Source organism: Poecilia mexicana, unplaced genomic scaffold (assembly GCF_051168715.1).
Source record: "Poecilia mexicana isolate PSO_F unplaced genomic scaffold, ASM5116871v1 scaffold_23, whole genome shotgun sequence".
In the NCBI taxonomy this organism is placed as follows: Eukaryota; Metazoa; Chordata; class Actinopteri; order Cyprinodontiformes; family Poeciliidae; genus Poecilia; species Poecilia mexicana.
The window spans coordinates 12,468,223-12,485,757 of NW_028263392.1; the positions used below are offsets into that span (position 1 = coordinate 12,468,223).

At 37.3% G+C, this 17,535-nt stretch overlaps 1 protein-coding gene across 2 annotated transcripts; it reads right to left on the reverse strand.

The window, feature by feature from the left end:
* Window positions 1-536: 536 nt before the first annotated feature.
* On the reverse strand, window positions 537-3,572 carry rad51ap1 (RAD51 associated protein 1). Of its 2 annotated transcripts, none has more exons than XM_014976625.2 (9): window positions 3,314-3,572; window positions 3,176-3,222; window positions 2,714-2,849; window positions 2,421-2,518; window positions 2,248-2,337; window positions 2,060-2,185; window positions 1,795-1,980; window positions 952-1,068; window positions 537-873 (listed from the first exon to the last, which is right to left on the reverse strand). In XM_014976625.2, exons 1-9 carry the CDS (start codon window positions 3,328-3,330, stop codon window positions 746-748), a joined length of 945 nt encoding a protein of 314 aa, XP_014832111.2. In that variant the 5' UTR covers window positions 3,331-3,572; the 3' UTR covers window positions 537-745. The 2 variants fall into 2 exon arrangements, with proteins under 2 accessions (XP_014832111.2, XP_014832110.2); XM_014976624.2 differs by having other exon boundaries at window positions 952-1,071.
* Window positions 3,573-17,535: the final 13,963 nt, after the last annotated feature.

A 17,535-nucleotide genomic window follows, 5' to 3' on the forward strand; every position in this document is an offset into this window, starting at 1 on the left:
TGCTATGAAATATCAAAATATCAAAATGACAAATGTTTTTAAAATCAAAATCAAGGTGAAGATTTGTATAAACATTCAACCTTCTTCATGACTGAAAAGATGTTCATGTAGATTGAATATAAAGGAAAAATCAGAACAAAGATTAAAATAAGAAGAAATTTCTGAGTAAATATATGAGTGATGACTAAAATAAAGATAGTTTTCTCTACAATAGATTATTTTACCATCAGATGCTGACATCAACAGCATATATAAATTCTTTACTCCATATTTACACATTTATTTACAAACTACTTATTGTTTACCAAACTGGCATATCTACATTTCATAATAAAAAATAAGAAAATTTAAAATAAAAGATCTTAAAACACATTTATCTAATAACTATTTGAGGAATTTTGAATTAATATAAGTTACATTTAATTTTCCTTTGGGTATTTTTGAATTTGAATCCTCTTCCTCACTTGAAACATATAAAAATGTTTTTAAAGTGTTTATGATATGCATCTACAAAAACAATCCAGCGTGAAAAGATAAATGCTTTTAAACTTTATTTTTTTGTTTATGTACAGAATATACAGGCACTATAAAGATGAGTAAAATGTTTTCAACACAACAGATGAAAAAAGAGGATATAAGGAAATGTAAACAAAAAAAAAAGATTCATTCTGAACTAATTCAAACTGAAAAGCATCACAACTGAGACTGAAGTCAAACAGGATTAAAAACATTGACAGATTATCTGTCAGTGAGTGGCGACGCTCGGGTGGAGCGGTTTGACCCGGACCATGCGGGACAGTCCCAGTCTCAGCCCGGCGCTGGGAGACTTCACAGCCGGCGTCTGGGATGAGGTCGGACTTTTACCGACCTGAGCTGGAGAGCAAACGCATCTTTATTACGTTTACTGTCTGGAAACAGAAAAAGGCAGCAGAAAATGCGGTGGGGTTGTACCTGGCGGGTTCCACTTGGGTATTCTGCCCCCTGCTGGACTCACAGAGCTCACAGGCTTCACACTGAATGAAGCTGGATAACTGGGAACCAGTTTGGCTGCTGGGGGACTTTTGGAAACTACTGGAACATAAAGACATGGAGTAACTCTAAAGCAAAGACTTATGCACATTTTTCTTTACACTCACAAACATGGTTGGAATTTATTCTGTTCATGATTTACTGTGAAGAATTTTTTATAAGAATTTCTATTATCGTCTCGATAAATTTCAATTAGTGATGTAACTAAAAAAAACTCACATTAATGTTATTTTTTGTAATTTTCTCCACCGTTTGTTACATGTGGGCATCAATAAATATAAATAATATGGAAATATGATTAAATGCAGTCACTGTGTGCAGTTTGATGATATAAATCCCCTTTTTTGTTGAGTGTTTTTCAAATAGGAATGTTTTTCAAGAACAATATTTGTATTTATGGTGCTGAATACCAAGCAGTCACAGCCATACAGCTACCAAAAAAAAAGAAAAGTAATAAACTGTTTTTTTAATCAAAAACTTAATAATTGTAATAATACCACATATCACTATTAAATTCAAAGTCCACATCACCCAGCCCTACATCCAACCTTCCAAAGCTCACAGGCAATTTAAATTTGTAGTACAAAATAGAAAAGTTTAACATGAATTGATGTAGATATTTTTTATAGTGGACAGAATTTCCATATGTTAACCTGGAAAACACGACGAACAGCAAAAGGAAATTCTAATTTAATTCTCCTGGTCCTTCCAGGTCTGGAAAATACTGAAATTAACAGGAATCTTGCTGAACTGAAGCCAACTTACCTGCAGCCTGTGGTTTAGAAAGTGAAGACTTTGATTGTTTCTTTTCTTTTCTGGGAGCGGGACTTGGCCTGGGTTTGTCTTTCTTGGTCACTTTCTCCTTCCTTTTAGCCTTGCTGGACTTCTTCACTGTAAACTCCTCATCCTCGCTCTCCTCGGGCTCACTGAAGTCTTCATCGCTCTCTGAATCTGAAAAGGCAGGGCGGTTATCGCGCCAAGTCGACAACAAAAGCAGGTTGATACGAATACAGGTGGAGCGCCAGATAACCTGGAGTCAGTTTAGGTTTGTAGTCTTCATCTTCATCATTCTTTCTCTGCACCTCAGCTGCTTTAGTCGAGGTCTTCTTTTGTCTGGCAGCTGGTGATGCTTTCTCTGATGTGATTTCATCAAGGCCTGAAGGAAATGTTGTTTAAAAAAAAAGAGACGGAGCGAGAGAATAAAAAAGAGAGATTTACCTAAAACTGCTCCGTTCACGCTGCAGTTGGACAGAAGCAAAGAAGCTGGATCTGTGTTTTCATCGACGGGGCTTTGAACTTTAACATCCGCTGGGAAAATAACAGGAACAAGACAGAATTAGAAGTTTATAAAACGTAAAATCTACATGTTACATGCAACAGCTAATCCTTACTGGTGGGAGAATCGTTTAATCCGTCTGAGTTATTGAGTAACGAAAGCGTGATGGCTGCTTCTAGATCTCTTTCATACAACTTTTCATCCAGCGGTTTTCTGGAAACAAGTAATGAATTCATGTTCACAACATGTAACTACACACATCACAGCTTACAACAGGAGCAAACAGGTTATTGTTGAAATTTTTGTGAGGTTTTGTAGCGATGGATTAGCTGGCTCCAATAAATCTGAAGATAACACACAGAGGCAGACTGTAAAACTGATGTTCTTGCCCTGATCTGCATAGCCCACCTGCTCTTGTCGCTCTGAGCTGCTGTTGGGTTTGACTCTTGGCTGGACGACCTGACTGGAGGTTTCTTCTGTTCGTGTTTCGTTTCCTCTCTGGCCTTTTTGCTGGGCGGTGCTTTCGAACAGGCGAAATCCTCATCTGTCCCAGAATAAGAGCAGGAAACACAGACATCTTTAAGAAAAGGAAGCTTATAATAAAGAGTTGTTTTTTTGTTTTTCCAGAAACAACATATACTAACACATTTTCTACCACCGATGTAAAGCACTAGTAAAAAAAATCATAATATTTTCTTCCTCAGGTCCCATTGAAAACCTTATATGGTTGCATATTTTTAAGATTTTCAGAGACAAACTAATACACTAATAAACAGTTATTTAAATAAGACAAATGTTTAATGGGATATTGTCGAAAAAATATTTACTAAAGCAAGCAAACCAGCATAGAAAGCTCATTACTTAACTCACCATCATCAAAATCTTTGTTTTCACAGTAGTTCACAACCTTCGTCTTCCTGTGTTAACACCAAACGCGTAATCATCAACAGCGGTTAAAATGATTAGCATATAAAAGATAAATTTACAGTGATAGAAGCGTATTCTCACCTGGATGGTCGGTCCATGTCCAGAGTAAATGTGAAGCAAAATTTAGTTTTTATTCTTGGAACATTAACGGCTGGTTTATAAACACGAACAACTGCTGTGACAATACGCTAATGCTAAATGTGTCCGAAGAAGCTAGCCTAAGGCTACTTAAAACTTTACTCTTACTTTCTAATTAAAAACAATTTCAGTTTTAGTTAAGTAAAGTCGTAGAGCGTCCTTCCTGCTTTCATCCAGCCCGCCGGATAACACCGGAAGTGACGTTTTGTTGACCAAAATGACGAAACACCCGAGCTGATTCGTTTCTACCTTCAACGATTTTACTTTTTTCGGTTAGTTTTTCTTCTAAATAAACAAAACTGTATAAATACACAAAATAATATTAAGAAAGAAATAAAACTATATTTTTATTAGTAATAGTAATTAAGTGACGAATATGCTTCTTTGCTGCGTTTGACGTACGTGCTGGCGTTAACAGTCTTTTTGAACGTCAGCGATCCCGCCATATTGGAAAGGTAAATTTGTGCCAACAGCTTTGCATAACCGCTGAATATTGGACCAACACAGACCGTCATACAGCTGAATTTTTGTATTTTCTTAGATGACCCTACGTAAAAGTATAAATAAGTAACACATTTTAATTGTATTTTGGTATTAAAAAATATTTATTGTATCAGGCTAGGACATATTTTTAATTTACTTCAGGATACTTCTTGTTATAATATGACTTCTGATGAGTAAAATGGCTTTAATCAGAAGACAATATATTGTTTTCAAACAATTGTTAATGTTCTCTTATCCAATTTTTTATTCAAAATGTGTTGTTTAATACAGATGGACTGCCAGTTTTTCTAACATGAAAGACTGCACAATGTTATAAACATTTTGTGACTAACGCTTTCTTACCATCTAAATGTCTTGATAAATCTACCCACTGATTTTTTTTTCCGCAGCTAAAATCATGAAATAAATACATCTATTCAAATTAACTTAACACTAAAATCATAATTTTAGATCTCAATGAAAACAATATACAACAGTGTCTTCTTGCTGTTTCCTACTACTTAGAATAAATTAAATGAGGATGTGTTGAGACACTGGCCTAGAAATAAAGCCTAGGAATGACTCATCCCACACTTCCAGTACCATGCTGCCAAACATAAGTTTGCACAAGCTCACACGTGGAAGTGTGTGGGGAACCAAAGTTTAAAAATAACATAAATTACTTAAAATGTAGTCACTTGTCTTTAAACAGTTTAAATACAGTTATCTAACAAAATTAAGTATATTTTATTATAAGCCTGTCCATTTTCTACCAAATTTGGACATATTAGACATCAATTTTAATAATACTGAAGAGTCCGTCTCTACCTGTGGATGCAGGGTCCCTGGAGGTTGGACAGGTGGGGTCCATCCTGGACAAACAAGACAGACAAAAAGAGGCCAGACAAGCTTTCTTAGCTAGCATTCTTGTTAAAGAACTGTGAGAACAAAAAGAGTTCAAGTAATGCTAATTTCATATAACATGAGGGGGGAAACACATATTTTAATATTAATCTCAGAAATCTTCAAGAAAAATCTTGGACATTTGAAAACGGTGGAGAAAATTTGAAAATTTTCGACTTTACAAGCTCAGAAATTTTTTTTTCCAAAATTTTCATTTAAAAAAATTCAGTCTAATCGCAAAAGTTTTTTGTTTTTTTTCTTGCAACCTTTTGACTTCTGGAGCTTTACTAGAATAATCTCAAAATTGTTGAGTGTTTCGGCAGAATCTTATCTTTTTTTCTATCTCCAACTGTCCTAACTCGGCGGCACACACATAAACTCTGGTCAGGGGTCAGGGTGCGGATCGTCGCAGCGTCTTGACGCAGTGTCTCCAGCAGATGGCGGTGTGGGTCCGATGCGCCCATTGACTCTACCGGCTGATTGACATGAGCTTGACACGTCCTCAGCTGCCCACTCGCCCACACTTGGGCCGGAAACAATCCCTTCTCGCTCTGAAGTGGGGTAAAAATGAAATCTGTCCACTTTTACAGCCATTCCAAGAGAGCAGCTGCTCTACCGAAGGTTGTCATTTTCCCCTTTGTGAGTGGGTGGCTGTCGGCTGTGGTTTGTCACACAGTGGACCTGAAGCAGACGCTCGGGGACGCCTGGATCAATGTCTTCGGACCCAGACAGGGAAGGAAGACAAGCAGGCTGGGGCCAAAAGGTCTTGTGGTCACACATTCCTAAACTCCTCCAGCGCTGCCTACAGCTGGGACTGAAATATCTCTCCAAGTCATGCAAACACTGCTGTACAACACTTCTGATCGCATGTAAAGATGTTTACATTATGTTTATGACAATATCCCAACAGCTGCAATGAGGATGCCTCAATATTAGACCTTAATAGTTGATTTAAATATACCAGCTTCAATTACAACTGTTAAACTTCATAAGATCTGAGTTTTACGTGACATTTGTCTCTAAATAGCAAACCATTTTCCTACATTACATTTGGCAGATTGTCTATTAATGTACTTTAATTAGCTATTTGGATGGGGGACCAAAACTGGCTCTAGCCTTGGAACCTTTATCTGTCTAACTCCAGCCCTCCTTTTATGAGAAACTAGGTTTCATCAACTCCACAGAGACAAAAGAGTACATTTTAGTTGTATTAAACGACAGAACAAAGGTTTCATTTTTATATTTCCCCTCCAGTAATTGTTTTATCTCCTAAAGAGAAGCAGCTTGGTTTCCTAGCCTACTTGGCCTCTGAGGTCATCAGTGATCTTAATTTGAGTGTGTTAGTTGGAAGTGGTCAGGATCCTGTTTTCCTTCTCCCCCACTGATGTGAATGCCATCATTATGTTGTGTTTATCGCCTCAGAGTGGTAGTTGGACTGAGGCTCTCTAGGAGCACAGCTGGTGTCCATGTTTGGTTGTTCCGCAGGCGGAGGCTTCAGTGTTATTTACATTCCTGGAGGGAATAAAATGTATTCTGTAGCATAGATGCTGCAAAACATATTCACATTTTCGTGTCTTTTATTCAAAAAATGCACATTTTCTTTTAGCTAAAGAGCAAACGTAGATGATCTTTTTTAGCTGCTCCGATTCATAAAGTATGTTATTAAATCTCAAGCTGGGTATATTTTTAGTTACTGCCTTGCAGAGAAAACTCTCCGGTTGGGGCTGGGAGTTATTTACCAGCCTCAACCTAAGGATGCCTTAATGAGCTCGTAGCGCTTCGGATATCCGGTGCGGCGTTGTTGTTTTTGTAATCTAGAAATGGCCTAAAGCCAGATGCCTCCAGGCCAACCGCAGCCAGTGAACCAGAGTGGGCAGACAGATGTGTCAATCAGCGGCTTCCGGAGTCCAAACTCGCTGTCACTGAAACTTCACCAAGGTTATTTTTCCAGCTGCAAACTGAGCAGCCACAAAGGTAATTTCAAGGAAGAAACCGTCATTTTGCGCATTTATTTTAATAAAATTAGGGCTTTTAATCAGGATTACGGGAAATATTAGGTACATTGCTAACTTGTATATAAACAAGTATTGGACTAGTACAAAGGTGTTTTTGTTTGTTAAAACACTCTGACCTAACTAAATTTAAAACGGAAAATCAGAAAGACAGTAGAGCTGCTGATCAAGACAACAAAATAAATTCTGGGTGGTTTAAAGATTTTCCAGTATTTGTAAAAAAAAACAAAAAAAACATAGTAAGTTATAAAGCTGAAGGATGAAAAACATATTTTCTTAAAGTTTGCAAATTAATTAATTTGTGAAAAGGGCACAAAAAATAAAACTGTGATTTATGAAAAGATTCACACCACTAACATGATTTATTGTATTATTAGGGTTAAGAAAGTAACATGTTGCATATGATAAGTTTATCATAAGCATGATAAACTAAATTGTAAATATTTAGTTTCCAAAACTATTTTATTGAAATAAACTCAGTTAATATGACAGGAATATAAGTTACCTAATTTTTGGGGGTTAGAATATGTTTTAGCCTAACATAAATGGACGTGGGTAACTCCTTTTTTCCCCTAAAGTGCTTACTGTTTTTGCTTACTACATTTTTGTTGTTCTTCTTGGATTATTGCAGATGAGATTTAATTAATTCCAGCATTCAGAGGGCCACAAATGGCCCCCGGGCCGTGCTTTGGACACCCTGCTTTAGCATTAATCCTTGACCTTCTGATCCATTTCTAAAGCTTTAGCCATGCTTTGATCACTTAGCTCAATGCTACATAACACAAGTAGTTTAAAGTCATCTGCTGATGCTCTCAGCGTCTTCCCTAAAACCCGATCAGAGCGATACATGCTCCCAGACGTCACTGTTCTGGATGATTCTACGTGTTGACAACACGGTGAAGCTATAAAGAGCTTCAAAGCGGCGGCAGTAATTCATCGCTGCCAACTTTGCACTGTGACTCCATTTAAATAGCATTGTTTGATGCTCTGCACTGCAGCTTCGTTAGGACAACCTTTCAACAGGAAGGTCAGCGGCTGAAGCTCAGCAGAACCTGATCACCCATCATGCCTGGGATGCTGTGATGTCACCGGTGACTCGTTTGTTGAAAGATCAACAACAGCAACAAAGTGTCCGGCTGCAAAAATCTCTGACAGAGTCCTCTGAAGTACTTTTGGTCTTACTTAGGCCTGTCACGATAACAAATTTTGCTAAGCGATTAATTGTCTAAAAAAATATTGCGATAAACGATAATATTGTTTCAAGACCTTTTGACGCTGATTTAATGGAAATGACTAATAATGCATGCAATTTCCTGCCATAGATAGATACACTTCATTTCCAAAAGAACACATAACACTGGAACTGATAAACTAAATTAACAAAACAACCAAAAACAAAAATAAAATTGATTCTCAGTCTCCATTAACAAAAAACGTACTTGAATAAAATCTAAACATAAAGCCAAAGTGGAAACAAATATTGCATTCAACCAAAAGAGTGCAGATTATGAAGTCTGTACTATATTGGCCTTCAGTAATCACTAGATTTAAATGGAGAAGATGGGAACATCCGACTACCTAATGCAATAGTTCACACTACACAATTTTTTGCCCCTATTTTCTCCTTATCACAATCTTAGATCGTTGGCTGATCTAAGATTATCGCTGGTGAACCGATCATCCTGTAGTGTGACGTAGAAGGTCGTGGCTGCTCCGATCTAAATCAGGGGTTTCCCCTTCCCCGAAGCATTAACGCTGAATGTGACAGGTAGCCAATCAGAAAGCGCGGATTCTCCTCCTGCTTTCTGAGGGGAAATTACGGAGGGGAATCCCAAACAGCTGAAACAGCGCAACCCGAAGTCCAGCGGACATCGGAGATGATATGTGGAAACAACATTAATATTTATTTAACATTTCGTGCAAAGAATATAGAAATTACAAGGAGAGGAGTTGGAGCCAAATTGCTACCGCAGTTGATAAACCCGGTAGGTTTTCGGCTGTTCTTCGTTAACGTGACATAAATAGGTTATAATGATTTTCATTCAGTCAGGACTTTACGCTGACTCTAGCCACATGCATCACAGGTAGATTCTAGTAAAGCACTGATTAACCTGGTTTTAAAATGAATTAACTGGACTTGTAGCCCTTATTTTGCGCCCATGTGGCTGGACACCAGACGACACGACGAACCCGATCGAACCGTTATACCTAGGATTTCTGTCGGCTAATGTGTCTCTCAGGTTTTGAAAATGGGCCGACAATCGGCCGACAACTCGTGTTGTGTGCGCTGGACATTACACTAAAGAAATGAGGAAGGGAGCGTCAGTGGAACACCGGAACTGAGCCTTTCTTGATTCAGTGTCATCAACAGAAAGAAAAAAAGGCAGGAAGAGACGATAAAGCCGATAATTAAAATGAGGTCGATAGGTTTAATTGTTCGATTAATTGATTTATCGTTTATGGCGACAGGCCTTACTGTAATTATCTTATTTCACTTGAAATAAGATAAAACTAACTTACCTGTAACTTTTCAGCAAGATATAGAGGCTTTTTGAAAAGTAAAGAATTCCTTAATATTGATGAAAAAGTATTAGTTTCCCTCGCAGAGTATTTTGCTTACAACATGGGAAAATGTGAAATAAGCCAAATGAACTAGAACTTTTTCATCAGTATTAAAGCTACAGCATGCAACTGTTATAAGAAATAATTTTTCACATATTTGCTGAAACTGTCACTATATAGAGACAGAAAACATGGGAAAAAATTCCAAAGCCAACTAGAAACAACCAATCAGAGCCAGGAGGCGGATCTTAGTGCTGTCAATCAAGCCAGTGTGCACGCCTTCCTTGATACAACTTCTTCCCATCAGCACAGCCTGTTGTGAATGCTAAGGCTAGTTAGCATGGCTGCTATTACTGCAGATTAACATTTTCCTGTGACGTTTCTCCGCCTTTTCATGAGACTGATTGACAGCGTTGGCCCCTCCTCCTGGCGCTGATTTGTTGTTTTTGCAGTGAGGTGGAGGAGGTTGACCTTTTCATATTTTATCTGTCTCTATTATACTGTAATGGTGATAATTATAACAAATATGTAAAAAAAAACATTTTGTAAAAATAAAAATCACATACTGCAGCTTTAAGGAATTATTTGCTTAAAAAAACTTCTATATATTGCTGAAAAGTTACATCTAAGTTAGTTTTGCTTTGTCTGAAGTGTACAGAGAGATTTGAACTGGAAACTAGGCCAAAAATATTTGGTATGTGTTTGATGTTAGTGACTCATCCTGCTGAAGAAACCTGGAATCTTGTCGCTATATGTTGAATATTGATTAGCCATTAGATAACAATCCAACACACAGCGGAGGACGATTCTGCTTAATGCTAATTATTACCTGCAGTGCAGATTACTGCAAAGCTTTCTTAAACATTTTTTAGGTTGAAATGCTGCATTTTGTGAAGGCAGTATTTATTCATCATTATCTGTTGTATTCAGAGTTAAAAGTTCAGAATAATTCAGCTTTTAATACTTTTGGGAAAGGTTACTTTAGTCAATGAAGAGTTATTGATCTAACTTCAAGCTTTTGCCAACTTTCAAGTGCTGCAATGCAGTGAGTTATTATCCAGTAGTCAGGGTGTCATGACCCCTGTCTGACGCCAGAGGGCGGTATCATTATGTGGCAGCCGTTCATTCGGATTTACAAAAACTCAACTTTTCTATGTTCCTTAGTTTATGGGAAGATGTTTTGTTCAGATTAAAAGTTTTAGATGCAGCTCTAGAAAAAAACATGAAGAGCCGACTTTACTGAACCCCGTAGAAAAACTCCTGGTTTTTCCATCAAATTTTGAGTTAAAACATTAGTATTGTTGTTTCTAAATGAACATAAACTTGTTTTCTTTGCATTGTTTGAGGTCTGAAAGCTCTGCATCTTTTTCGTTATTGTGACCATTCCTCATTTTCTGCAAATACTAAACTTATGCTTGTAATTTCAGAGACATGTTGTCAGTAGTCCATAGAATAAAAGAACAATGTTCATTTTACTCAAAAATATACCTATAAAAAGAAGTAAAATCAGAGAAACTGATCAGTTTAAGTGATCTATTAGTTTTTTCCAGACCTGTATTTCCCTGGAGGGCAATAAAATAAACAGTTGATCAAAACGAAATTAAAATGTGAACAAAAAATGTATTTAATTCAGTAATTCAATTCAAAAAGTGAAACCTCTTCACAGTGCTGTGAAAAGTATTTACCCTTTCACCAATTTCTCCTGCTTTTTCTATTTTGTCTCAAATCATGGAAACATTTGAATTAGACAACCGCAATATCTAAATCAACTCATCACAACCTGAAAACGTATTAATAATTGGTTCAATAAACAACAATGCAGATGTAACATTGAAACAATGTAGGTTTCCCCAACACCTCAGCAGTGGCACAGGTTGATTCGCTGATGCAGCAATACCTGCAGTAAGGTAAGGTAAGGTAATTTATATAGCACATTTTCAGCAACAAGGCAATTCAAAGTCTGAAACAATCCAGACCAAGAACTGAATGGAAATACTGTGCCAACATCTAACTGCTCTGCATTAAAACTGTGTAATTATCTAGATGTGAGGTATACTCTTCCAAATTAGCATAAACACTCTGTCTGTGATTAATCTGGATAATATATGAGTTTCACTTTTTAAATAAATTGCATTTTCAACAATATTATAATTTTTGTGACATTTTACGAACTGCAGTCGCTCGCGTCTTTTTCTTGCTATTGTCACTACTGAGTATTTTACGTTGCTACCCTCTTTCCTCAAATAAGAAACTATTTATTCTCTCCAAGCTCATTTGTAATACCCTGTTACTTCTATATTTTATCCAGCTTTGGCAGCTGCAGCCGTCTTTGCCATGCTTTTGATTAAACTTCTTCTTTTGTTCTGCCTTCAAGGTGGGAACATGTTAGATCAGCATGGAGGGACATCCGGGTTGAACTGGGTTCCATGAGGCCAACCAATAAAACTGAAACAAGTTCTTTATTTAGGCTGACACCTGGCTGGATGTCAAAGCAGAGAAAAGTGCATCTGTTTGCTCCTTAAAGGGTTTAATTAAAACCTACTGTAGCTTCCAAGTGTTTCGGACTGTTAATCACTGTGATTATAAAGGAAAACTGGCCACGGTCCAATAGATATCGCTTTGGATTCTTCTGGATCTTTCCCAAATGTCATTTGTTATGAGTTGCTCTCCAGGACAGGCACCACACCAGAACCTTTGATCAACTACTTATGGGTTTAGATTTCATCCAGCGGGGGGCTACGACAAAAATAAACGATCTGATCTTTGTTGTGCTGGCAGAAAGAGAGCGGCCCAGTCCAAGATGACTCACTCTCAGCAGGCTGCCATGCCTGACGCTCTCCTCCACCCGACAGCCAATTCGCCTTGATCTTCCGCTCATTGCTGCCTCTCGGCCGCCATACTGCTCGAGAAAGGTGGACTCGTCGGCCCGATTTTCATCTCACAGGGGTGAGAATGAGCAAAGCGCTAAGCAAATGTGCTGAGAGGATTCCTGGCATTCCCCCACTCGGCCCTGGTGGCCCGGATTGGTGTTGGGTTCCTGGGAGAGGGGGAAGAGGAGCCGGAGGAATCGGCAGTCGACTCAGCAGCTGACACCTCCTCTGATCTCCACCTCTTCCTACAGCCATAAACCAATCTGTCTGGGTTTTCAGCATAAGCATTGCTTTTCCTTTGTGGTCTCAGTTACAAATGCCAAGCTTTTTATCTTGATTGAGTAGCTTGTTGTGGTTTGGGTCGCAGCATTAAACATTCCCTGGAGATCCTCAGATGGATGTTTTAAAGGTTTAAATTCACATTTTGAATGTTTTTATACTTCCATTGGGCCAGCATGAAAGTAAAAAATATGCTGGACAATAAATTGTCCCAGTAGTTACTGAGATAAATGATAATATTATTGTTTTGAGACCAATTTATATTGATAATTGAATAAAAATGCAAGTTCATCCTGTCAAAAACTAATAAACTGTAATTTCGTACAGAACACTTAACTGGAGGACATTTAAAATAAAAACACTAAAATAATAAGTAAAGCAGGAATAAAAACCACTTATAACTGAAACCATAAATAAAATGAATTATGAAATCTCTCTAAACAAAACTGACCATCAGAAAAAACAATTAAATCATCAGAAGGAAAATTACGGAGTTCATTTATCATGCTACTAATTGAATAATTGCTTATTATGACAGGCTTAATTTAATCTGTTTCTAAAAACATACCAAGTTCTTAAAAACAAACAAACAGCCATTTAGATTTAAAGCAATCTAAAGACCATAGAACACAATTTATTGCATTTTTTGCCAATAAATAAATATTTTTTTGGAGTCTGGAAAATGAGCTGTTCCTAAAACCTTCCGAATGTAACGTCACGAATCAGCAGGGAACGCAGTGTTACCTAGCAACCCCAATGAAGCCCAGCCTGTTACCTAGCAACCCAAGACGAGCTCCAGCACATTTTGTCAGCTGGTTTTATCGCTGTATGTGCTTTACAATGGCTACTGGAAAACACAAGTGACAATTCAGAAACCACTTCCTGCATTGTTGTTGGTTGTGCAGGAGGCTCTACTTGTGCTTTTCAAAGATGTACGGTTGTGTAATTGCTCATCTGTTTGCAGCCATTTTCATGTAAAAACTGGCTGGAGTTGGGGGGGTGTGGCCAGCAGCCGCTTATTAGGATTTAAAGTGACAAGACGCCCTGAAACACTTCAAAATAGTTAGAACTGACCTAAAATTCTCATTAACTATGAATGATTTTGTGCAAAAGATTTAAAGAATATGTTTTATATCGCTAGATAGACCTATCCTAACCTGTTCAACTGCTTTAAATCTAAAGACGACAGAATAATGAACAAAAGTTAAAAATGAAACTCAAGATAACTTTTCAATATGGAGAAGAGCACAATATGTATTTTTCTTTTGTTAAATTTTTTAAACAAATTCAACCAGGTGGCTATCTAAAGACTGCTCTGAGGAATCCATGTTCACACTTTCTTGAATTGTGCTTTGCTTGCACTCTTCAGGGTAACATGGCTCTGGTGTTAAGCTTGCAAAACTGTTTGATCAGAGCTTGTTTAACAGACCACTGGCTTCTTTCAGCTCTCTGGGGAAAACCATGTAATTACTGAGCTTAAAAAAGATCAGTCAATCTTTAACACGCATTATTCAAATGTTCCTTTTGCATCCAGGGAGACATGTGGTCAAACCAGATGTTTGCAAAGTGAGAGAACAAATATAATGTAGTTCTCTTATCTTTTCTAACTGCCTGAAAAATAAAAATATGTTTTTTACTTTTTTATATAAATGTTCTTAGTGTTTGGTATAGTTAGTTGCGTTTCAGGTTTATGACTTGGGTCGAATGTTTTGGGTGTCCTTCAAAATTTTTTGTTATGCTTCTGGCAAACAGAAATAATTTTTGTGATTCTAACAGACAAAAAACAAGAGAAGTTTAGTCTTATTTAACTTCAGACAATAAAAAAGTGTCTGCAAATTACATATAAAATCAGAAGCAAGAGATTAAATTTAATCATGTTATTTTTGTATCTTATTTTATTTTTTCTATCAATTCATTTTTTTGTGTTTTTCCAGTGTCTCTGTATGGATATAAAAGTGCATTTATTTAAAATTAAATACATAAAATGTTCAAAATTCCTACAATTATGCCTGTAAGTATAATAAATTACCATTAGCACATCGAGCAGTGTACACGATGTTGATTTGCAGCGTTAAGACCCGCCTCTATACCATCCTGTCATGACACTGTAACAATTTTAACAAATATGAAAAAAAAAACAACGTATTTTTGTAAAAGTTACAAACTGCAGCTTTAAATGATTAACTGCTTATTGCAACAGGCTAGCCCACAGTACTAAATCTACAACACATAAATGTATCTTTTAACAAAAGTTTGGTTGCTGCTTTACGATATTTAAAAGATTGCAGTCTTTTTTTTGTTTAAAGTACATCACTGAGTTGAGCATAAAAACTGCTGCATCATTTGCCGGGGTGTAAAGTCACCTCTGCCTGGCTTTTCTTTCCCCCTTAGTCACTCCCGGCCCGATTTAGCAGCAGCCACATCTTACTCTGCAAGGTGCACAAGCTGTACCCTTGATGAGGTATTTTTACTGGGAAGCCTCCCCTGTGACAGCCAGCTCTTTGTCTTCCTCCTGCAGCGCCGCTCTTGACAAACGTATAACGACAGAAACAGATTTCTTTCATGAATACTTCATAAAATCACACACAGGTTACCGTCTTTAAGTGTCTGCTGGGTTTACGCTCCAGCAAGGCGGGCTGGGTTTTCTTGGGTCACAAATTTATGAAGCAGAAGGGGGAACACCATCTGCAGTTTTTGGCTGCTGAATTATTCATCAGCTGGCTCAGCACTAATCTGAACCCAGAACCTCTTTCATGGGGGAACATCAGTGTTTTACAAGCTGCCGCTCCTTTAATACCAATCATTAAATAACCAGCCAATAACCAACCAATAACCTGGTATGATCCACAATAAAGCCTTTATTATAGATAATGTCTCCTGTCCTAACATAGCATAAATTTCACTTTTTTTTTTTGCCACTAGTGGCTTTTATTTTGAAAGAAATCCAACAGAAAGGGGATGGAAAGAAGGTGGGTGGGGGAGGACATGCAACCAGGAGCCACGTAGCCAAGACCACCTACCCAAGACCAAGTCAAGACCAGCACCCCACGCTACGTGACACAAAGTTTTACCTATCAAAATTGCTTCTCAAATTGATCTGAAAGATCCACATTTCCATAAAACACCTAGATATAAAATACTTAAGAGCTGAAATGAATTTAATCAGTAAAGATCCGTCCAGAAGAATCGGATCGTTCCTGAATGTCATATCAATGCAGACTTTGGTCACAGCGTTTTTCCATATTTGCGACACCTCAGTCAACACCTCCACACAATGCATGAGTGACAACTTTTTTTCATCGCAGATGCAACATGTGTCTCCGTACAGCTAGCTTTGCTAGCATCACGTCCACTAGCTTACCTTTCTTTAAGCTTTCCTTCCAAGTGACGCTAAAAGTTGGACTAAGTCCCCACCGTCTGTGAAAGCGAAGCGCTGCTGGTTTTACATGTCGCCATATCTTATGATTTATGCAGCGCTATTATATTACTGATGATTAGACAGACATCTTCTCCCGTTCAGAGGAAACCACTGCGCATGTGGGGAGCTCCGCGTGGGTGTAAAGGTGGAGGCGATGGGTGACAACAGACACTAAGTCACGTTATTGCTTGGATTTTACGGCGCCACCTTAAGACCCTGAACTTCACATTTTAACGGAAAAAAAGAGCAACGCCACTTGGATGTAACGAGTAACGCGAGAGTTTTGTAGAAATGTAGTGAAGTAGAAAGTACAGATACTTACTGTAAAATGTAGTGGAGTAAAAGTAGAAAGTATCCATTATTAAATCTACTTAAGTAAAGTACAGATACACGAAAATTGTACTTAAGTACAGTAACGAAGTACTTGTACTTAAGTACAGTAACGAAGTACTTGTACTTCGTTACTTCCCACCACTGCAATTAATCAATCAATCAGATTTTATTTTGATAGCATTTTAGGACAGTGGAACTGAACCAAAGTGTTTTCCATTAGCGCAGCAATAAAAACGCTGCAAATTTTACACTAATTTGTTATTTCGTTATTCTGCAAAAAATAATCCTTGTCAATCTGGTCGCTGTAAATAGCTTTAAAATAACTGAACATCTTTTTCTGTCTTATTTAGTATGGAAAAATAAAATGATGCCTTTTTATCATTCAAATTAACAGTAATTGATATACATCTTAATATACAATGCCTTGTTATCCCATTAAATTTAAAGCTGTAACGTCCATTTTATCACTTTTCTGAGTGGCAAACAAAGATTTTATGAGATATTTTCTGAGTTAATTGGTCAAAGTTTCAGTTGCCATCTATTGTTGTCATTGGGATGACATTTTCATGCATCGCTTTGATTAATTACATAAATTTAATGTAATTAATTGACATGTTGCTGCTGCTACTATAAACAGTTTCTCTGTCTCTAGGCGTGTGTCTGTGCAGCTTTGCAGCATCATAAATTATTGCTCAGCTGTGCCGATTATTATTGAGAGATCCTGAAGTCACGCCAGAGAAACCCCCTCTCGCCTGCGTCTCCCCAGCTGCTGTTTTAATATTTCATTTTCCAAATCATACATTAATAAAACACTGATTGAAAGCTCTTTGCATCTTTCTCTCTTCTGTTACTTAAACCTGACTGCTTTGCTGGGTGTGTAGTCTAAACTGACCCTAAATCTACCACTGAATAAACTAGGAAGTGTTTACTTGTCAAAATAAAAGCCTTAATTTTCCAGTTGCTCAGGTTTTACGACGTCAATAGCTCACATAGTGAATGTGGCTAATATTACTAATAGAACTAAACCAAAACTAAAAGGACAACTCTGCTGGACTATCAAAATAAAACTTAAACTTGCTCTACAAAATAAAAGCCTTCCTGTTTAACAAAGCCATTTATTGCAGAATTAGTATATAAAGTTTTGCTGAAATTGAAACACTGATGGAAATGGGTCTACAATATCCTTTCAAATAAAGCTTACAGATAATTTCAAAATAAAAGCCTCAGTTTTCCAAAATTACTATTATTTTTTAAAGATGTTAACAGCAACTGCAGTGAATTAAGAATAGAAAGTACATCCATTAT

What these genes read in the sequence shown, in the direction of transcription:
- rad51ap1 (XM_014976624.2), bottom strand. An exon ending in ATTAAACGATTCTCCCACCA is followed by an intron (nt 2,338 to 2,420) that starts GTAAGGATTAGC and finishes TTATTTTCCCAG; the next exon opens with CGGATGTTAAAGTTCAAAGC. An exon ending in TTCTAAACCACAGGCTGCAG is followed by an intron (nt 1,072 to 1,794) that starts GTAAGTTGGCTT and finishes TTTATGTTCCAG; the next exon opens with TAGTTTCCAAAAGTCCCCCA.